This window comes from Bos taurus, chromosome 12 (assembly GCF_002263795.3).
Source record: "Bos taurus isolate L1 Dominette 01449 registration number 42190680 breed Hereford chromosome 12, ARS-UCD2.0, whole genome shotgun sequence".
Classification (NCBI taxonomy): domain Eukaryota; kingdom Metazoa; phylum Chordata; class Mammalia; order Artiodactyla; family Bovidae; genus Bos; species Bos taurus.
Genome location: NC_037339.1, coordinates 76,641,014 through 76,664,245, shown reverse-complemented (window position 1 = coordinate 76,664,245; position 23,232 = coordinate 76,641,014). Strand labels below are relative to the sequence as shown.

Here is a 23,232-nt window from a genome sequence, read left to right as displayed (position 1 = left end):
TTCTGATTCCCGAACAAGAACTCGTATTGGAGAAAAACACCCTGAGTTGGCCAAACTCGGCCCTAAGACTGAGCGCAGCTTTCCAGTTCCCGGTGTCCGGCCAAGGGCAGAACAGGGCCAAGACCCAGTGTGTTTGATCTCTTAGCAAATCTGACAGGCTGTTTACAAACATGCGGAAAGGCTGACTTCACTCCTCAGACCTCAGGCAGGACTCTGGTGTCAGGACTGCAGCCTGGCTGCACTCGTAGGGGCCAAAAGAATTGGGGAGAAGGAGATGAAATAGGTGGGGGGGAAAGTGGCTGGTTTTCAAAGCATATGGCGTGTAGTTTTTCAAAGGCTTCAGATTCTTAATTCGCACCTCTCTTGTTACTGTCACTGCAGTAGCCAGTGGCACTTCTTTTTGTTTTGACATTTGACATTATTTTATGCCTTTACTCTTTTTTTCACTTCACAGAAGAACATTTTAATTTTAAAAGAAAAGTGCGTCCGGAACCAGTCCTGCGGCTTTCAGACTAGCTGTCTGGCGTCCAGTCGGGCTCAAGAGGTGTTTGTTGAATGAATAAGTGAATGAATGAAGTGATTCTCTCGAAAAAGTTATGAGGAATCTTTACCTTTAGCAAAGATTGGGTTATTTTTCTTCCAGAAACTCGGAATTATCACTTAAAGTATCCTCTATGGAATCTGATAAGAAAATCAAAAAAGAGGCTTTTGAAGCAAGTCACTAAAAAGCTCTCTGAAAGGGAATGTTCCTTTTTCTCTTGATTCTAATATCGTGCTTAATAAGAGGGCAGTCCCTCCCACCCCCTGCAATGATTGAAAAGCAAGGGGACCCGGGTCGGCCAAGGGTCCCCCGGTTAGGGATGGGCTCCGCGCTGGGCAGGCTCAGGGCTCTGGGCTTCGGTCAAGGACTCCTGGACCAGGGACGTGCCTGGCGCTAGCAGGGCCCCCAGGGCCTCGTCCCGGCGCCCGGCCGCGGCGCCGACCTGGGAGGAGGGCACAGGGGCCGGCGGGTCCCCGGGGCGGGCGCGAGGGCCCCGCGCAGGTGTCGGGCCTGTGCGCGGGGTGCGGCGGGGGTGCGCGGGGGCCTGGGAGACCCGAGAGAGACGTTATTGTTGCACTGTAACGAGTCTGATTAACATGCTCCTGACACTTTCTCTTAGTTTCTCGGGCTCCTAGCAACAGCGCACAAAGGCGCGGGATTGTCCGGGCTCCGCGGGGACACGGGGCAGCCTTTGATCTGCCACCACTGCAGCGGGGCTGCGCGACGGGCTCGCCGGCTCACTCGCCCACTGCGCGCCCCCGCCCCGCCCGCCGGCCCGACGGCGCAGCCTTGGACTTCACCGGACCTCAGGCTTCGGGAAGCACGGGTGGCGGGGACGCGGACTCAGCGCGCTGTGGACCCGCGCGCGCAGGTCCTTCCGACGGGGCAATATGGGCCGCCCTTTCTGTCGCAAGATGCAAACAGTAAAACCTAGCGGGTCGCTTAGAGTGGAAGAAAATCAAAATTAAAAAAAAAAAAAAAATGCGTGAGCAACAAACAAATCCTCGAAGATTTTGTAAAACATTAAAAATTGTAAAGAAACATTCTGCAGGCTTCAGCCCGTTTAGCTAAATCTGTGCTCGATCGGAAGGGGCTAACGATGATTTCGGTTTCCTCCTACAAATCACTTTCTTTTCGTCGCTGGCAGCTCTTATAGATTCGTAAGGAAATATGCTGCTAAATAGTTACTGGAATTTAAACCAACTAACCACCACCACCACCATTCGTCACAGAGCAGTAAAAAGCTGCCCGTTCCCACCGCGCCGGCTTTCAGGTACTAAGGTCTTTGCAAGTCATTTATTTTCCATTTTGTTCATTCTCTTAACCCTCACCCCATTCCGATTTAAAATAAAGTGCGGAAAGAAGGACTAAGGTTTTAACATTTTAATGCTGAAGTCTGCCAATTACTTTCCCCCGAAGTTGCAACGTGGAAACCTCGCGGGGATGGATCTCGCGCCGGGAGGACAGTGTCCGCCAGCCTGGGGTTCGGGCTTTGCGGTTACAGAAGGTTCGGTGACCGTCTGCAGCCTTAGCAGGCACAAGATCCTGCTGTTACTCTGAGGGCCCCTTTCGTAGCATCAACTGCCTTCCAAGTACCAGAGGTAAAAAATCAAAATCAAAACGGAAGACACTTAGCTTTCCAAGATAAAAAAAGCAGAATGCCCTTCAAAAGAAAAAACGTGTATTAACTGCTCTCAAGACATCACTAGAAAATTCATCCTCCCTGTTGAAGATCATTTTCCTGACGTCCCAAAGAATTATTAGGGGCTGAGGCGTTCATGATAATAACACGCATGTTTTAGAAGAGAAAAAGAGAACCCTACATGGTCTGTTCCATTTACTCAGCAAAATATGCCAGGCAAGGAGTTACTTTGAAATTCAAACTGGCAGCGGCAAGTCTTGGTTCTAGAAGACACTTTTCCCAGTCAGTCCCTGGAGGAGAGGATATCCAGGCAGCTGGGGATTCAATACTTGTAAATCTGATGTCCAGGAACTTCCCAACTTGTACCTGACTCCGCTGGAGTCCCCCTCACCATTTCAATAAAACATGATTGTACTGATATAATTCTCTATACATTAAAATGAGGTTGTCACAGATTGTCATTAAGACCTCAGAAAAACAATGAAGACATTATTGGGCACCCCCCCTCAGGCAAGGTATTAGGGGATAAAACCATCTACACCACACGGGTCCTATTGAGATTAATGAAAAAATTATGCAAAAAAAAATATCTCAATTTCATTTCCCCGTGACGGGGCTTTGCATACATACAGTCAGTCTTGCCTTACACCTGATGATTTATTAAACTAATCTGCGGTGATCACCACTGATGTTCTCAACTCAATCTTGTCCTGGCTCATTTTCTAAGTAATTGTTTCTCATTAGTTCTGATAATGTTTTAATAGTGTTACCCATAATTTAGCCCCCAAGAATTAATAACAGGGGGGTAATATGGCAAAGCAGCTTGTGATGAGCTGCATAAAATAGAAACAGGTATGGTTTTTAATTAATCAAATTACTGCAATGTTCTCTTCTGATAGCCAGTCCATGCCTAGATGGGAGGAATTCCCAGGTTGGACGTTGTCATGTGCCAAGGTGGGTGAGCTCACCAGCTGCCGTTACCCACCCTGTATGACCTTAACCCACGGAGGCACCAAAGAGAAGTGGGTATGAAAACAGTGGGGATACCTCTAGCCTCCCAACATCTTTGTTCTTCCTTGACCCTGACTCAGCCCTCTTCTGGGTCCCTCATTAAAGTATGTGCTCAGAGAGTGGGGACCTTGGCCCAGAATTTTGAATCAAGTAGGTCCTGGTGTCATGAGCTTACCATGGTTGGGACCCTGGGGTTATGAGAAAGATGATAAACCTGATACTTAGGGAGACTTAAAAAACAAAGTGGTTTTGTTGGAACAAAGTGTGGTTTGAGATGAAGGGTGTGGTGACTAGTCCAATACGGCCCGAAGTCTGGGAACCTGTGATCCCACTGGGGATGGCGGTGGGGAAGACCTCGCCAGGCCCGGCTCTAAGGACCACCTGGAGATCCTGCTGAGATCATTGCTTTTCTCCATGTCTGTATGCCTTTGCCCTGGCCTCTAGGGTCCCTTAGAGTGGGGGCCTTGGCTCTCAAGGACCCCCAGTTTCTAGGAGGTCCACCTATCAGGTCTGGGGGGTGCCTATGTAACAGGGGTGAAAATGAGGATGTCTCCCTTTCATGCTGTCAAAACCTGGGGCTAGGGGGAGGTTAACCTGGACCAGCCTGTGAGGATGGGCAGGGTAGCCGCATTGAAATGGGGGCTGCCTGTAGAAAGAACGAAGAAAGGCTTTTATCACCTTCTTTTGTTTAAGACAGGCTCTGCCTATGCTTCTGAAAACTAAGCTCATGGCATCCGGTCCCATCACTTCATGGCAAATAGATGGGGAAACAAAGGAAACAGTGAGAGACTTTATTTTCTTGGGCTCCAAAATCACTGCAGACGGTGACTGCAGCCGTGAATTTAAAAGACAGTTGCTCCTTGGAAGAAAAGCTATGACAAACCTAGACAGCATATTAAAAAGCAGAGATGTTACTTTGCCGACAAAGGTCCGCATAGTCAAGGCTATGGTTTTCCCAGTAGTCATGTATGGATGTGAGAGCTGGACCATAAAGAAGGCTGAGCACCAAAGAATTAATGCTTTTGAACTGTGGTGTTGGAGAAGAGTCTTGAGAGTCCCTTGGACTGCAAGGAGATCCAACCAGTCAATCCTAAAGAAATCAACCCTGAATATTCATTGGAAGGACTGATGCTGAAGCTGAAACTCCAATACTTTGGCCACCTCATGCAAAGAGCCGACTCACTGGAAAAAATCCTGATGCTGGGAAAGATAGAAGGCAAGAGGAAAAGGGGATGACAGAGATGGTTGGATGGCATCACCAATCAATAGGCATGAGTTTGAGCAAACTCCAGGAGATGGTGAAGGACAGGGAAGCCTGGCGTGCTGCAGTCCATGGGATTACAGAGTCGGACACACCTGGACGATTGAACAACAAGTGCTTCTGATATCCTGATGGTGTTATACTGCAGGACAAAATCACAGGAAGCCTCCCTCTGCCTCCAAGCAGTCCTCCTGGATTTCAGTGTTCTGAGAAGCGGGCTCCGGCTGCAGAAAAAACGTGGTTTTTAAACCACAGGTCATGATTTACCCTGCGCACACTGACAGCAGCCTCGGTGGCCACAGCTGCTCAATAGGTTGCGGGGGATGGCTTCTTCCGTGACTGCTGCCCACTGCCACTGTCCGAAGTCCTGAAGCCCAGTTTGGGTCACCGCCAAGTTGGCTGAGACCCCACCTTCATCCTTGCAGCCCCTCTGAGGAAGGAGGAAGCAGGTTCCCACCTTTTTTTTTCCCCAAGTGGACACCAGCCAAGCACATCCCATCTCAGTTAAGAGATGATGTCTCCTCCTGTCCCATGTTGGGAAGAATATTAGTTCATGTCTTAAGCCTGTGTTTCCCAGGACTTAACCAGCCTGGATCGCGTTCCTCCGTGTGTCTGTGGCAACTGCCCTGCCCTGGTGGTGGATGCTGCGTGACTGCTTGTGGGCCTCTCCCACTTCGCTTGGGTTCCATGGTGCCTTTCCTTGTATATAACCGTCAGCCCTACTCCCCTCTCGGGCTTTCTGGAGGAGCTGGAAGAGGTAGGAGAAAAGCAAACCCCTGGTTGGGGCACATGGTAGGGGCCACGTAGTAGATAAAAAGGGCGTAGGAGAAAGTGAAAAAAAAAAAAAAAAAAAAACTGTTTTCTATTTACAAATTTAAATAAACAGAACAGCCTTCCCTGCGGTGTTTGTCTGAGAGTGGCAGCTTTGCTGCTGTGTAGGTCATGAAAAGGTTGGTGTAGAGTTTAAAACTTCCCATTCTGTTAATTTCTTAAAGAACAGTCGTCCGGAGTCTCCACACAAAAGCTCATGATTTAATGAGGAGCAGAAACAAAATCTCTGATTGTTGGTGTTTCAAATTTCATTGGCGTCCTCTGGCAAACACAAGTTGATCCTTCGCGGCTTCAATACCCTTTAGCCTTCAATATAAGAGCACATGCTGAATAGGGAAGAATGGCTGGTTGTTATGTTTATTTACCCTTACTACAAGCTGGGTTAACCTCTTCAAAACAGCTTTACTAAGCCCGTTAACCACACCACCCATATGACCTGTAGCCGCATCTCTAATGTGATGCAAATCTCACAGGGCACCATATGCACCAGCTCGGAGGCATTGTGTCTTCTCAGAGGCTACAAGTTTATTGCTGAGGAGGCCCTGTCCCAGCCGTACATTTACGGCGGGGAGATGGCCTCAATGGCAAACAGTTAAACAGGGAAATAAAGGGAGAGAATAGATGGTCTTGTGTTTCTGCACATTTATATTTTAATTGCTGGTAACAGTTGACCCAAAAGCATTCACCCAGGATGAGGGCTTTCAGAGCCATCACCTAGCACTCTGAGGAGAGGGAGGTTTCATTTTGGGGAAGAGGGTGGAGATGAAAGCAACCAGTTTTGACGATTTATTTTTACAAGGTATCTATATAAACCTGTATGGTCCTTAACTTCTCTATGCCATCTCTGCTGTTTTACCAGGTTACTAGTGAAATAAACACCATCCCTTCATTGAGTTGTTATTTTTTAAAAGGTTGGCCTTTCTTAAAAAGTATTTACCGTGTTGTGTGAACAATGAACAATGTGGGAAACATTTAACATCAGCAGGGTGAAGGGAGTTTACATATTCAGGAAAAATATGTTTTGTTAAAGACTTAACTTTCACTCACAGCCCATCTCTCCCCACTGTTTTATCTCCTGCGAAATCAGAAGTCCAAACTTGGAACACATCCATGAACAGTAAAATCACACACTTGGAACCAAAAAGAAGAAAGTCCATTTTTAGAGGAATAACTGGCCCCAGTGAGATAAAAAAAAAAAAAAAAATTGTGATTAACATGAACTGTAAACGAGGAAAGGCTCCAATCCAGCATACTAAGAAGTTGCCTTGAGTATAATGGTTTGTCTTTAAGAAAAACCACTGTATATGTTCGGCCCACCTGATGAGAGCTTCATTTAGCAGATCATTTTTCCTTGATGGATGTGGCAAGCGTAACAATGTTCTGGGCCTGCTTCAGTAATGGCATGTCGATCATACTCCCTCGGAAAGTAAAGGCTCCCTGGAAGACAGAGAATACAAACTTCCTGAAAGAATGCTCGGAAATTATAGGCTTCCTTTCTGTGCACACTTGTACGACAAGAACATTTCAGATTCCACCTGAATTATACTGACTTTCCTACCCAACTTTTGAGAAAGCCAAAGTAAATTACAGGGGACAGATTTCTTTTCTTCCTCCTAAAGAGGGGGAGGGAAAAAAAAAAACCTTCAGTGTTTTAATGGAGAGGAAAAACCGTCAGACACAAGATACTGGAAACTGTTCATTTAACTCTTGAAATCAAGCAGAAAACAAGGGTGGAAGGAAAATGTAAATACTTCCTTATGTGCTTTTTGAAATATTGCATAGGAGTGTGAAAATAGTAATACACTCTGGCAACTGATTGTTGTTGGAGTAAATAATTGTACGGTCAGGTTAACAGGAGAATGCTTCCTTCTTGCTGTAACCTAATTGCAGGGTTGCACTACCATGTGATGGGAAGACAGAAGGTAGAACTGCACTGGGTAAAAAGAGATCCCTCTGTCTGTCAGTACACATTCCTCAGAAAAGGATTAAAGTGACAGGGCCCGTGAGTCTGTAACAAAGAAATCATAGCTCTGTTGAATGGTGAGCCTGGAAAGAACCTGCAATCTCTTGGTTTATCCCCATTTTACAGACTCACTTTTTTAAAAAAATATATTCTTATTTATGTATTTGGATGCACTGGGTCTTAGTTGTGCTATGTGGGATCTAGTTCCCCGACCAGGGATCAAACCCCGACCCCTGCATTAGGAGTGTGGAGTCTTAGCCACTGGGCCACCAGGGAAGTCCCCCAAGGCTCAGTTTTTTTTTTTTAACCTTTTGTAAATACTTATTGAATGTATCACATGATCTCAGTCCTGTTCGAGGTGAGGACTCTGAGGCCCAAGGAAGTTAACTTGATTTTCCAAGGTCACTTCACTAGGAAGTTAGAGCTGGGGCTAGTACTCGGGTCTCAGAACCCCAAGCCTTCATTACAGACTCATGTTAAGAGGACAAAGTAGTTTACTTAGTGCCTCAGAGAAAAGAAGAATTAAATGGACAGAAGCAGCATGCCCAGAGTCTGAAGTTAATGTCTTGTTATCCATGTTCTTTTAATCACTTCTTTTTGCCGCTTACAGTCATAGCTCTTCTTTTTTCAAAAATATTCCCTGATGGCTCTGATGGTAAAGAATCTGCCTGCAATGCAGAAGACCTGGGTTCGATCCCTGGGTTGGGAAGATCCCCTGGAGGAGGAAATGGCAACCCACTCCAGTATTCTTGCCTGGGAAATCCCATGGACAGAGGAGCCTGGTGGGCTATAGTCCACGGGGTTGAAAAGAGTCCGACACGACTGAGCAACTAACACTTTCACTTTCACGTTATTTATTTGGCTGTGCCGGGTCTTAGTTTCGGCATTTGAAATCTAGTTCCCTGACCAGGGATGGAACCCCAGGGCCCCCTGCATTGGGAGCGCAGAGTCTTAGCCACTGGACCAGCAGGAAGTTCCATAATCATAGCTCTTTTTAATTCCTTTTCTTTCTGTTGGTAAGTTTGTGAGTGTGAGTGGGGAGCAGGTGGTCTTTTGGGACCTGGAGGTGGTTGGAGCAATGACAGCCCTCATGAATGGTCCATTTGTATATTGTTGTTGTTGTTTATGGCTCAGTCGTGTCTGACTCTTTCTGACCCCACGGACTGCAGCACACCAGGCTCCTCTGTCCTTCACCATCTCCCGGAGCTTGCTCAAGCTCATGTCCATTGAGTCAGTGATGCCATCCAACCATCCCGTCCTCTGTCATCCCCTTCTGCTCCTGCCCTCAGACTTTCCCAGCATCAAGGTCTTTTCTAATGAGTTTGCTCTTTGTGTCAGGTGGCCAAATTATTCGAGCTTCAGTTTCAGCATCAGTTCTTTCAGTGAACGTTTAAGGTTGATTTCCTTTAGGACTGACTGGTTTGATCTCTTTGCAGTCCAAGGGACTCTCTATAGAGTTTTCTACAACACCACATTTCTAAAGCACCAATTCTTCAGTGCTCAGCCTTCTTTATGGTCCAACTCTCACACCCATACATGACTACTGGAAAAACCATAGCTTTGACCATACAGACCTTTTTCGGCAATGTAATGACTCTGATTGGTATATACTGCCATTCATATATACTGCCCTCCAGTTGTGGATTTTACAAGTACCACCCCTCAACAGTCAATATTGTCATTTTTCAAGACTTCCGGGATGGTCTCTTGGGCTCCCTGGAAACCCTCACCCCTTATAATAATATAGAGTTATACACAGAATGAAAGTTAAAAAAACTGGCAGGGAATCCTTAGCAGTGACTCTGAAATTTATTTACTGATCAACAATTATAATCATACAATATTGAGAAATATATAACAAAATTATTGGAAGACAATTGCTCTACCATATTGTGTTGGCTTCTGTCATGAAATTTATTTTTTAATCAAGAGAGTGTTAAAAGTCATTAGGATTAGAATCCTCCCCAGTGCCTAGCCTTCTCAGCCTTGGAATGAGAAATCTGATTCAGATGAACACCTGCGTGGCCTAAAACCCTACACCGTGAAGTCATTTTCCAACCTGCCCATCTTACTATTTGTACCCCCAGATTTGGTCTTTGCCTAATTTCATTCAACCTGGAGCTAATTTTGATCATCTCTGTGACCGTGATGAATTTGGTTAGAAGTTGTAAGATACTCTGTGGGTTAGTGTGACAGGTGGAATCAGGGCACGGGGCTCATGCTGCTTTACAAGGCAATCGTCTAGTTTTCTTATTGGTGTAAGTGATGAAGACCAAAGGCCTCCTGGTTATCCGCCTACCAAGTGGATTACGGCCCTGTAAAACAGCACATCTGTCCTGCGAATGCTTAAATAATAGGCTGGAGAGATGAAATTAGCATAGATGCACATGAAATCATAATGCTGCACAGAAAATCAAGGTGATGGCTTTGGGTCTGCGCCATGTTCCCTGAATCTGCTTTGAATTCTGTGTGCACATCAGAGATGCAAAGTATTTCACGTAGTTTCAAGACAGGGAGATCATTTCTCTCTTTTATGGTGGCGGATTTTGTTTGACTACCTTTGTTAAGCTAGAAAACAAAAGTTAACATTTTTCTTCTTTGCGTCCTTCATCTCTGAAAATTGAGGGTTTTAGTGTTAAGAATCAGGCTTCCTAGTATGAATATCCTCCTAGAATATGGTTGGTCTTTTTTGTTTTTTGAGCATACTGGGCAGGCATGTGGGATCTTAGTTCCCTTACCAGGGATTGAACCCGTGCCTCATACAGTAGACATGTGGAATCTTAACCACTGGCCTGCCAGAGAAGCCCATGGTTGGTTTTTTAACACAGGGATCTACAAGGGAAGTTGAATAGTCTGCTGGTCAAGATTCAGAAAACTGAAGACTGTCAAAAGCTATTTGCATTTGTGGGTAGGGTTTGAAACATTCCTTAATGAGTGATTATAGATAAGTTTTGGTTTCACAGCTCAATGCGTTTCTGAGAAATTGGTTGACCATTCTGGAAAGAAGTGGTAGGGCTTCCCTGGTGGCTCGGTGGTGAAGAATCTGCCTGCCAGTGCAGGAGACATGGGTTCAGTCCCTGATCTGGGAAGATCCCACGTGCCAAGGAGCAACGAAATCCAAGCGTCACAACTACTGAGCCTGTGCTCTAGAGCCCAGGAGCCGCCACTACTGAGCCCACTTGCCGCGACTGCTGAAAGCTCTGCTACGAGAAGGCACCGCAATGAAGCCCCGCGCACCACGACGAGAGAAAAGCCTGCACAGATCCAGTACAGTTACAAATAAATAAATACATTAAAAGAAGACGGAACTTCCATCAGCTTGAAGAGCTGGGCTATAATTTGGTTTCAAAATGCCTTTAAGAGTCAGAAAGAGAAAGATAAACATCGTATTCTAACACATATGTACGGAATCTAGAAAAATGGTACTGAAGAATTTATTTACAGGGCAGAATGGAGAAACAGACATAGAGAACAGACTTATGGACATGGGGAGAGGGTGAGATGTATGGAAAGAGTAACATGGAAATTTACATTACCATCTGTAAAATAGATAGCCCATGGGAATTTGCTGTATGGCTCAGGAAACTCAAACAGTGGCTCTGTATCAACCTAGAGGGGTGGGATGGGGCAGGAGGTGGGAGGGAGGTTCAAAAAGGAGGGGATATATGTGTCCCTAAGGCTGATTAATATTGAGGTTTGACAGAAAACAACAAGATTCTGTGAAGCAATTATCCTTCAATAAAAAAATAAATTAATTAAAAAAATGCCTTTAAGTAGTAAGTCATTCATGGTAACCTGGCATGCTGCAGTCCATGGGTTCGCAAAGGGTGAGACATGACTTAGCAGCTGAACAACATTCTTGGTTAAAAACCTTAATAACCATCACTACAGCAACAAGAAAGAAAGAAAGTGAAAGTGAAGTCGCTCAGTCGTGTCAAACTCTTTGCGACCCCATGGACTGTGGCCCACCAGGCTCCTCTGTCCATGGGATTTTCCAGGCAAGAACTGGAGTGGGTTGCCATATCCTTCTCCAGGGGATCTTCCTGACCCAGGGATTGAACCTGGGTCTCCTGCATTGCAGGCAGATGCTTTATCATCTGAGCCACCAGTGTTTTGGTACAGCAACAATAACAGCTCTAATTTCCTGAGCAGTTCCTAGCCCCGGACTGTGCCGGGCCCTTGACATGCTTTATTTCCTGTAACGCTCTCAACAATCCCGTGAAGTAGATACGGTAACCCACGACCATTAACAAATTGTTTTCCTTTTCCAATTGTAGTAAAAACAATTAACCTAAGTTCACCATCTTAACCATTTTTAAGTGTGCGGGCCAGCAGGGTTAGGTAGATTCACTCTGCTGTGCAACAGACCTTGAGAACTTCTTCATCTTGCAAAAGTGAAACTCAGTCCCATCAGACAGCTAGTCCCCATTACCCTTCCTCCATCCCCTGGCCACTCTGATTCTATGAGGATGTATCCATCCCCATATTATAACCGAGGAAACTGAGGCACAAAGAAACTTCTGTGAGTCTGCCCTGTAGCTCTTAAGTACAGAGCTGGGATAACACCTAGCTCTATTTGATGCAAAGTGTGAGCTCCAGGCCCACATTTGTGGGTTGCTCTCTGGGTGGGTTGCCTGGCCACCCAAATCAGAATCATCTGGTGCGGAGGCCGCTTGTTAAAATGCAGACTCTTGGGCTCCATCCGATGAGGTTTCATGCTGAAGGTTTGGGCATTGGCAGGGAGCCCTCTGATGATTTGAATGTCCACTGAAGTTTGAGAAGCTCCATGTTTTAGCTCTCCTGGGTAGCAATAGTTAGGCTGGCTTTGACATGGGTACAACTCCACCTTTGCTCTCAAGAGATGCAGGTGCCATACAATGCAACAAGAATTAGAGAAAAAGCCAGTGTGCTGAGCAAAGAGATCCGATGCCTGGAAAGGCTGCCCTTCTCCCCGGTCAGGACCACGTCTGCCAGTTTGCACTGCTGACTTAGACATGATGCTCTGTACCTAGTGATTCCCCCTAAAGTTTCCCCCCAGTGCCATGCGTTTGCCCCTAGAGCTGCCATGGGGCTTCGGCTCTGTGCACAACAGCTTTTGTTCAGCCATTATCTATTGAGTTATTTGTTGTAATGAATCACTAGTTGGCCACTTTGGCGCATCTTTCTACACACATGTAAACGGCTTCAGCCTCCTGCCAGTAAAGAGCAGTATCACCTTAGCATAGTTGTTATCTGCATAGGAAGGGAAACAATTATTTATTGGGCTGTAGGTTTTCTAACATCTGGGTCATTGCCTGGTGGTGAGATAGGCATTGAAGTAACATGAATGTTATTAGACCCTGATGTTCTTCAAGGGGGGAGAATCTGACTTACAATTTGATGGCAAAAGGACGGGTGATGATGATGCTGACAGCAGTAATCATATGTATGGGAAACAGTCACATATTTTGCATTTCTGGTACTTAGCACTTGCAAACTTTTTTTCTCTGGAGTACTAAAAGAGTAATTTGCTAGCATCCATAAATGAATCTTCTTCTTTCCCTGCTCACTGTATTTTCCAATAACTTCTTCGGGCATTCAGGGAGTTCTCTTTGGCACATTCCCATGATGGCATTGCTTACGTCAGAATTAATAATAATATTTGAGCTCAGTTGTTACAGTCCTTTTTTCAGAGTAACATTTTCTTTTTTCCTCTATGATGCTGTCTCTTATTTTAAATTAACTTTTATTGGAGCTGAGTTGCTCTACAATGCTGTGATGCCTTCTATCGTAAGGCTTAGCCTAAGTCTTATGCCCAGTGAATTACTTACCTCACTATGGTTCCTAGTGAATTCCTACAACTTTTAGTCAGCGTTGACCACTATGAAATTTGTGGTCTTGCTTGTGTCCTTTTTTTGCTAAAATCTCTTAGGCCCAGCCCTGACGTCCTGTCACATAGCTCTTCCTTACTCCCAAACTTAACTGTTCCTGATACCCCTCAATGGGGGAAACGATGCTCTCACAGACACTGATGGGCACTGTTTCCTTCTTTCCTCCCCCAGCTTTCATCCTATCACACACTTGGAGTCCTTGGACAGGTCCTAGGATGGCCTGGGTCCCCTCACAATTTGGTTAATGGGTAAGGATTTGAGCTTGGGTGTACCAGGCACCCGACGTTCAGTGGGGAGGCTGTCAGCCCCCAGGCTGGCTAGCAGGGGTCTCACTGAAAGAGTGCTGGGACATTCACAGGGGAGCTGCGTCTTCCTAACTGGGACCATGAGGTTATTTTTCTAGGATATCAGATAAGATCATCCACTTCCTTAAGCCTTGCTTTGTCTCCCTTTGGACTTACAGAATCAAGAGCAACCTCCTTAGCACTTGTGATGAGACCACACCCTGCCTCTGCTCTCGGCTTTGTCTCCTGCCTGTCCACACACACACACCCAGGCTCACCTGCACCCCTCCCACAGGCTCTGCTCTCTGATGTGATGGTCCTTTCCCTGTCTGTCTGGCAAACTGCTGCTTATACTTCAAGAGGACAGAAAGATGTCATGTCTGTGAAGCATTTCTAGACTTCCCTGGTTGGGCTCATTTCTCTCCTTCCTTCCCTCACACCCCCTCTTGTCATAACCCTTGTCATGCTCTACTATGGAGAAGGAGATGGCAACCCACTCCAGTGCTCTTGCTGGAGAATCCCAGGGACAGAGGAGCCTGGTGGGTTGCCGTCTATTGGGTCGCAGGAAATGGTAACCTACTCCAGTGTTCTTGCCTGGAGAATCCCAGGGACAGAGGAGCCTGGTGGGCTGCCGTCTATTGGGTCACAGGAAATGGTAACCTACTCCAGTGTTCTTGCCTGGAGAATCCCAGGGACAGAGGAGCCTGGTGGGCTGCCGTCTATTGGGCAGGGCTGGACACGACTGAATTGCCTTAGCAGCAGCAGCGGCACACTCTACTGTAACTATTTGTTTACAGTGCCTTCTTTCTCACTGGGAAGCCCTTGAAAACAGGGTCTCCTATATCTTTGAGTCCCCAGCATCCAAAACAAGGTTTTGAGTGAAGCTTGGCTCTTCTGTGGGGAGAATGACTTGGGAAGACAGGATCAACCTTACCTTTCTGCTCTCCTTTATCTGCAAGTGTCTTTGTTCCATGTGATCCTTCCCTGGCCTGGTCATACTCCCTGGTGAGTTGGCTGAGCCTCCAGTAGAACGCAGGGATAGACCAAAACAAATGCGATGCTGGGTTGGGGTCAGGTTAACTCGTGCAAATGACCTACCATTAAAAGTGCAAGCGAGTCCATCTGTAAGTGGTGCTTAAGGGATTAGAAGCTACAGAAAGAGCCATCAAGTGGGGTGGTTTGGCCTGGGAAGGGCTGTGGGGGAAACGGAACTTTGAAGGTCAGCTTTAGAAGGTTAGGGATGCCCACTGAAGGTCAAGAGAGGGGTGGGAGAAGTGGAGCAGTGCATCCAGATGTGTGAGTGGGGTTGGCCTTCTGTGTCCTCTGCTCCCTGTGCCTCTGGTCACCAGTGACTCAACAGATCAAGCAATATGAAGGACCGCAGTATAAGCTAACTGGCTCAGTCTACTGATGAAGGGGTTTCTCCAGGGCCTGAGGAGCCAGAGCCTACTCTCACACCAGTGAAAGCCATCCGGAAGAGGGATAACAGACTTCCCCCAGGACAAAGCACAGGGGACTCAGTCTCTGCTTGATGCAGTGAGACTGCAACCCACAGGACTCCCTCTGTTCTCGCTGCCTGCCCTGGCAGACCCAAGACTCACTCATCCCTGGACCCCAAGGGGAGGAAGTTAAAGCACTTTTTTCCTTTATTCTGAGTAATTTTCCCTCTGTTCTACGATAGTCTGGGGATCCAACAATTTGATTTACAGATACAAAGGTAAATCTTTGTATCTGTAAAAAATATATATCTTTTTAAAGGAACTCCTTGGTGGCTCAGATGGTGAATAATCTGCCTGCAATGCCGGAGACCTGGATTCCCCCTGGGTCAGGAGGATCCCCTAGAGAAGGGAATGGCAACCCACTCCAGTATTCTTGCCTGGAGAATTCCATAGACAGAGTAGCCTGGGGGGTTACAGTCCATGGGGTCACAAACATGAGTAGGACAGGACTAGAATCTAGGGTTTTTCACCCCAAATCTCAAACTCTTCCCACTAACCAGTATACTACAAACTATGACTGGTAACTATGGTACCTAAGATGATTATAGAAAAATTAATGTCCAAAAATTTAATATACATTATTTTACATATACTGTATTTTAAAATTTTATTTAGATGTGACATAAAAAATGTCTAAACTGTTATTTCAGAGATATCATTACTTGAAATGAGGCTGAAAAGATTAATGCTATACAGAGAAGGTCCAGATAAACAAATATATGAAAACATGATTTTAATAACTGACTTGGGAACCACTGAAATACAATGTGCTTTCATTCAGAGTTCCTACTTGGAAGCTCTCAACAATAATTATTATGACGGCAGAAACACCAAAGGATATTTTCAGTGAGAAAAAAATTCAATAATAAAAATGTGAATGACATTTTAAGTCCTCAAAATACCTGAAGCATTTGTAAGAAGGATTAAAGGAGGTGACATTTGATCCTTATATGTGCTTCTGAATATCAGTAACCCTTTGTGTTATGGATAAACATCTTTTAAAACTGCCATGGGCAATGAAAGAATACTATTGAAGACTTGGGAAATAGAAAACATGTTTTTCTTTTTTTAAACACTTTAAATTGGAGTGCTTATTTGATAGGTATTTTAATATTTTGAATTAAAATTCAATGGCCATTTACTCCTATGACCAGAGAATTTGCAGATGCTCATTTATCTCCACCTGAAATTTCTAAAAGCTCAACTGAAGTCATTCAACATGGGCAGTTCACATTGGGCTGATCTGTCATTACTGCTGGCACCGAGATTCTGGTGGGTGAAGTTCCTTAGCATTTGATGGGGAGGCCCTTTAAATAATTCGTAAGAATGTTAACAGTTGGAATATTTGAAGGGGGTTCATTTTGTGCCTGATTGGGGAATACAGTGACCATGCAGGACTGTGGAACTGCTGCAAGAGGATCCCTTCTGCCCCTGCCTCAGAGCATGGCCTCAGAGGGGGGGTGTCCGGAGCTGGGAATCCTGCACCCTGAGCAGCCTGTCAGGTCTATCTTCTGTGTTCTAAATGGTGGAAAAGCGTGGAGAAGCTCTGTCCTTAGCCTTCCCAGCCTCCCTCCTGTCTTTTCCCCTGGAGCTGTCTGGCTTGAAGAGCATAGAACCCTCCTTGGAGAGTGGGATGAAGGGGTCTGTATGCCCCCACTGCAGGTCCACAGCCAGGTCAGTGCTGCCCAAGAGGGTGTGCGGGTTGTCCATTCAAGTGGCCCTTCTGTGACTTTCCACCAAACAGCAATGGGCAGCTGCCCGGGTGAGCACATTCTCAGTGGAACTCAGGAGCCTGCGGCTGAAACAAACAGCCATGCACAAAGAGTGGCTAGGAATATGGGCTTTCTGCTCAGCTCCACCGGAATTTTTTTTTTTCCTGCACTGGGTCTGTGTTGCAGCGCACAGGCTCTTCCTTGCAGTGTGGGGGCTTTCTCTAGTGGCCCGCAGCAGAGGCGACTCTCAAGTTTCGGGGCCCTGGCTGTAGAGCATGTAGGCTTCAGTAGCTGTGGCCCGTGGGCTGAGTTGCCTTGCAGCAGCATGTGGGATCTTCCCCGATCAGGGACTGAACCTGTGTCCCCTGCACTGGCAGTGCGTGCATGCTAAGTCGCTTCAGTCATGTCCAACTCTGTGTGACCCTATGAACCATAGCCCGCCAGGTTCCTCTGTCCATGGGATTCTCCAGGCAAGAACACTGGCGTGGGTTGCCATTCCCTTCTTCAGGGGATCTTCCCGACCCAGGGATCGAACCCAGGTCCCCTGCATTGGCAAGTGGATTCTTAAGCACTGAACCACCAGGGAAGCCCCCCAACCTGAATGTGAATCCAGGCTCTGCCTTTTCCTAGCTTGGAGTGATTTGAGCCTCGATGTCTTCATCTGTAAAATGGGAATGATGATCCTACCCCTTGTAGGGTTAAATAAAAGAATGTACATCACTCAACAGGCTCTCAGTGTGTGGGAGCTACGACTGTTACCACCGCTGCCATCGCTGTCACCACGGCTGTGGTCCTGCCCGCAGCGCGCCGCTGCCACTCCCGTCATCAGGGCGGTCAGCTCCACCTGCGGCTGTGTCCACCTCCAGGCCCCCTGCCACCAAGCTGCGGCTGTCACTGCTACTGCCGTTGTTAGTCAGAGAAAGTGTCATCCGGTTTATCCCAGGAAGGGCCAGGGAGGAGCAGAGCATCGGACTATGACCAGATTTGAAGATTCCAGACTAGCTTTAAAGGTTCTGAGAGTCATCCGCGTTCTAGGACATGTATGAGCAGAGGATGACTCTCCCTTCCCCAAAGCTCCCTGTTCCCTCTAAACTCTTATAAATCACAGACTGATTTGTCCCTGTAAGAAATGAGACTCAGAGGTGCTATGTATTTGACACAGAACCAGTATTTGAAAACAAATGCATTTTAAACAATTAAAAAAAAAGAAACTTAGAATATCTGCTGGAGGAGGTTCTAATCAAAGGCAGGTGACCAGAAGTTGGGAACCAAAATCAGGCCAAGTATATACCACATGAAAAACTATGTACCAAAGTGAAACAACTGGATTTCTAAGCATATATTTATAAGCTTGAGGCTTCGGTCAAATGGTACAGTTTTCAGTAGCTGGTAAGCAGGAAAAGGAAAGGTATAGCATAAAAAGAGGAAATTCTTGGGAACATGGGAACTGAGTGGATGTAAAATGAAGATTATCATTAACATTTTCTTCTTAATAAGGAAGCATGAAATCATTTAGCTTGAGCTCTATACAGGAAGTAGAAACACGCATGTGTTGGACATTGGTAAGATTAATCTGAGACTCTGCCCATAGTTTTAGGAAACTGGTGAAGTAAAGAAGAATTAGCAGAAGATCTGGAAGATGAATTTGGAAGGGAAGGTAGAGGTGGCTGAACAGTAGGGAGGAGCGCTGAGGTGAATGTTTGGGTCAATTATGTTAATACGTGACCTGTCCTGAGCTGTCTACTTGCCCAGATGGAGTGTCTCCGTGGACCAGAGCCTCTTTACTTCACAGACAGACAGGGAGACCAAAGGCACCTTCTGTTTCCAAGATTCTTCTCAGAACCCACTAAATGTAGGCAACAAGCTTTATCTTTTAAAATATTCAGGCAGAATGATCAGGACAGGAATCAAGAAGGCTTTAAATATCTTTTGATAAGGAAATTTGGAAAAATCAGGACAACTATGCCACATGGAAGGCTACCTACCGAGGTGAAACAATTGGATTTATAAGCATATTGCAATCTAAAGGAGTTTCCGCATTTGCCAGCAAATTAGAGGGTGTGCTTAATCTTCTGTTTTTTAAAAATAGCTTTATTGAGGTATAATTTGCATACCATAAAGTTCACCCATTGTTAAGAATATAATTCGTTGACTTTTACTAATTACATAGAATTCTGCAACTATCACTGCTCAGATTTTTTTGAAACTAGATATCTTGTTGGAAAATATTTTATTTTTTAATACTGAGATAAATGTGGAAATACCTTGCATTTAATATTTTATGTCAAATTTAAGCTGATATTACTGAGAAAAGCAGAGAATGAAGGCCATTTTATAGCAGTTTGAAGCTAAGACCAATAATTTTAAACTTCTTCTATTTTATATGTTGTAGTCTTATTCTTTCTTTGGAAAATAATCTAAACAAACTAACATTAACTAGAAGGCACTTTAAATTTTAAAGCATTTACTAAAATATAAATGATGAATAATAACTGATGAAATAATTAGTGAAAAATTTTTCTTTCAATTTTTCTAGAAGGGGAAAAATGCCAGTATCATATATATTGTTAAAAAGTACAACGAATAATTTCTTTTTAGCACTGTCAGAAATTTAGAAACCAGCTAGCTAAATAGTATTTACTAAATGTGTATTGTGTATTGATTTCTAAGGTGCTGCAGGAGGATGTACAATAGGGAAAATTCTTAACTCTCTGGGCTAGTGGTAAGAAATGCCCCCACTTTTTTTTTTTCATTGAGGTCCACTAACTTGAAAAAAAATAAGAGAATTCTAGAAACTCTTGCTTTCTATTTTTAGTAAAATAAAAGCTCGATTTGTCTGCTTTTAATATTAAAAAGAATTAAATAATTCTTTAATAAGCATCACAAAATATCAAAGGAATGCTCGGAACCTCTCTAGTATAATCAGCAGAAGGAGAGAAGCCAGGGGACAGGGGTGGGGGTGGTGGAGATGATGTGGCAAGAAAGGAAGAGAGAGAGATACAGAAAAAGAGAAAACCAAAAAGAATCCACGGAAAGGGAGCAGGGAAGGCAGAGGAAGGACATACACAGAAACACACGCAGACCCACACATCCTGAGAGGGAGAAGTCTCATAAGAGGGAATGAGAGAGAAAGATGTTCCAGAGTAAAGCCACCCTTTCATGGCCCTTGCTTGGTTCTTGCTCTTAAAGGAGCTGAAAGGCATGGTGTATTTCTGCAACCACAGGTGTAACTGAGAACAGGACTTTGGGAACTTGTCCTTTGAGTGAGATGAAACCCAGCTCGGGGTCAGACAGGGCCTCTTTACCAAAGGCCCCAGTCTAGCTCTGAGAGTTTCCAACCTAGCTTAGGAGATCGAATGACTAATAAAACAGAAAGAGGTTTGCAGTGATCAGAGCCAAGATGTCTTTCTAGGGCAGGGCAGGTGGACACAGCCAAGACAGAATTGAGAAGGAGGGAGCCACGTGGGGAATAATAGCTGGGAAGTTACATGGATTTTCAGTGCTCTTTCTTTTCTCATCACTTACTGCTCATGTAAAAAAAAAAAAAAAGAGTGTATGACGAAGAAAAAGATTCTAATCTGAACTAATCAAATTCACATTTTGTTTCTGAGTGAATACTTTTTAAAGCTCTATCTAGTTTTGGTCATTAGCGTGCAGATTCATTGTGACCAAATTGAAACCAGATTTAAGTTAATTCTGCTCATATCTTTAGTGACAAAGTGAGCCCCGATTTCTGGTAGGGGCTGGATCCCCACCTTGGGTGTGAGTGACCTTGGGTAACTTCCAAACCCTTATTGGGTCTCGGTGTATTTTTTAAGCTGTAAACTGAAAGGATTTAACTAGAAGATTTTCTGAGATTTCATCCAACAGAATTACATTGTTTTCAATTGAAATTAAGCAAGGAAAAAAAAAATCCTGAAAAATATAAGCCAGAAGAGAAGTATTTTGATTAAAATACCTTTAGGAATGTGTTATAAATTAAGGATGAAACAACTTGAAAAATCATCAGATTTAACCTACATACAAAATCTCTTATCCTCTAACACTAAGCCAGCCACTTGCCACTAAACCTGTGTGAAATAACGATATGATCAGCAGTAAAAGTGTATTGCCTTGATTTAAATGCAATTTGTTGTTAATCAGATCAACCTTAAAGTCATCGTAGGCAGACTCAACTTTCTAAGAATTTGACTTTTTAAAAGTCAAAAGTATGGCATATAGTTCTAAAGATTTTCATTAACAAGGAAATAAATGGAGAAATGCAATAACTAAGCATCTCAAAAGAAGAGTGAGGTCCCTTCCTCTCTCATTTTCACTGGCAATCACTCGGTTCTGATTTTGAGTGTTTCTGCTTACAAATAAATGGGGCAAGGCTGTGGGTGGTGGGGTGCATGAGTGTAGGAGGGCACACTGCTGTCTATTAGCGGAATCAACTCTTTCCTTTGACAAAGACAACAACCAAATCTTTGGATGGTTTATTTGATCTGCGTGAAAGAGTGGCAGTGGGATTTCTGGCACTTGAATAAGCGGAAACAATATTTTTGGCTAGAGAGACTTCTGAGTTCTCTCAGGGAGCCTTCTAGAAGGCCATCTGGACCAAACAGTATTTCTTTTGTAAAGCCCTGCATTTGGAAACACAAATGAAAGGTGTGTGAGCCACAATCAGATACCTATGAAAATAACTTGCTTTCAATACTGGGGAGGGGGTATTATTCTTTGGATTTTTCTAGATCAAAAGACTTACATGAGGGAAAAAAAACCTCTTTCTTTTTTCTTTCTTTATTAAGATATAAGTTCCCATTTATACTCCTGTAGAGAATTTGCTCATTAATGTAAACATATTAATCTGAATTACTGCTTTCTCCGGAGTGAAGTTAGAATGTTTCAGTCATATGTGTCGTTTATAGTCGTTATGTCAGCTAGTGACCTTGCTTTTGACCTTTATAATTACTAAAGGAACCTAGATTTTAAAGGTAGAGACTTTTCCTTCCTTGGTTTTTAGCCAGCTTGCAAATGAACAAAAAATACTGAAAAATTTAAACAAAATCCTTCCAAAAACCAAAGCATTTAAAGATTTCATATGAATAAAACAGACTGCTTAGAACACTGAAAATGTAGAAAGTCATATTGGCAGCCAGACACTGCAGAAATATGAATATTCTAGCAAAGTACCTTTAAAAATCGATCTCACCTAATACATGTTGCTATTCTTAATATCTTCTGCTATTCTTTCATATTTTTCTGTAAGAGTCTCTATTTGGAAAGAAATGCTAAATTCTTAAATTAGAATTTCTTGGCATTATCAATCATTTTAAAAAAGCAATCGACTATTTCCTTTAGCTGTCATTTTTGCCCAAGAAGTGATGAAATTAACACTGTGTTTAGAATATAGACATGAAAAAATATACAGTATCATACATATATGAATGTATATTTAGTACAAATATGTATGTTGTATGTGTTTATATATAAATTAAGGTTTCTATTAATATTAACTAATTTGTTTGAGATGGTTTCAATTATCCAATTTTCATACTATACATAATTCTTAGTTGATAACAAAAGAACTGCTAAAATCATATCTTAAAATAAACAATACTAAATTCAGTTCTAAATGGAGAATTTTCAAATATTGAAATCATTATTATGAAAATGACATCAAAATGATGTAAACTTTTAAGAAAATACAAATTTAAGACAAATCACATGAGAGTGACTTATCCTGGCTAAAATATTTCACCAAATAATTTGAGGCTAACATAATTAATGACATGCTGATTGTATCTCAAAACGTATTTTTCTAGAAGGACAGAAGAAAGACTCAAGTTTGATTAATAGTGTGGATATATACCTCAGAACTGATGTCAGCTGAAGCAGAAATATTTTAGCTTATGGGAATTAAAACAGGAGCATAGAGTATGTGGAATGTTTAAATTACTTCCAACAGATTTTAATGAGTTCCTAATATTAATCTTCAGTCCTAATTCTTATGCTGGGAGCTGTTACTATGCCAGACAAATTTTGTTAGCTTGAAAATATCTTTAGTTTCCTTAAACAAAGCAGTTATAAGTATCATTACCTGCCCTACAGTGACAGATTATATGAGCAGATTATTATTTATTATTTCAAAATTATTTTTAATGTAAAGTATTTTTTATCCAACACTAGGATGAAGGGTATCAAACTTTATTTCCTTAGAACTTTCAATTAATATAAAATTAAAAAATTTCCCATGATACTAAAGACTAAACCCCAATAATTTATCTACTTTGGATCTAAGTATTCTCATGAATTTTGTTATTTGGAGGGGACAGGAAAAAAAGGTAGAACTTTAATTTCTTAATACTAATATTATTATTACTACTATAGAAAATACAAATGACTCAGCACTAACGGTGAACTTTAGCTATACCTTTCGTCTTAGGGCAAAGTATAGTTTAAGATAGGAGCAGGAAGTCGAGAAAAGCAATGATACATAATTTTGCCTTCTTGGGTCATTTCTACTTGAAAGCATTACTTGAATGAAATTTTCATCAAAGGGTGAAAAAAAACATCTTTTAGAAATTTTAAGTATCTCCCTAGGACACAAACCATCAGCTTCCCATTCGCTGAGAGAGT

General features: G+C 43.5%; 1 protein-coding gene across 4 annotated transcripts in view; it reads right to left on the bottom strand.

Moving 5' to 3' along the window:
• Positions 1–1,912: 1,912 nt before the first annotated feature.
• The window catches only part of CLYBL (citramalyl-CoA lyase), a 231,633-nt gene continuing 210,313 nt past the window's right edge, over positions 1,913–23,232 (bottom strand). For 2 of the 4 annotated variants that reach the window (NM_001435062.1, NM_001435065.1), the window contains one exon: positions 5,792–6,723. In NM_001435062.1, the coding sequence (NP_001421991.1) occupies positions 6,628–6,723 (96 nt within the window). In that variant the 3' untranslated portion in view covers positions 5,792–6,627. Of the gene's footprint in view, positions 5,593–5,791; positions 6,724–23,232 lie in introns of those variants that run through there. The other 2 variants (NM_001435063.1, NM_001435064.1) reach the window with 2 other exon arrangements.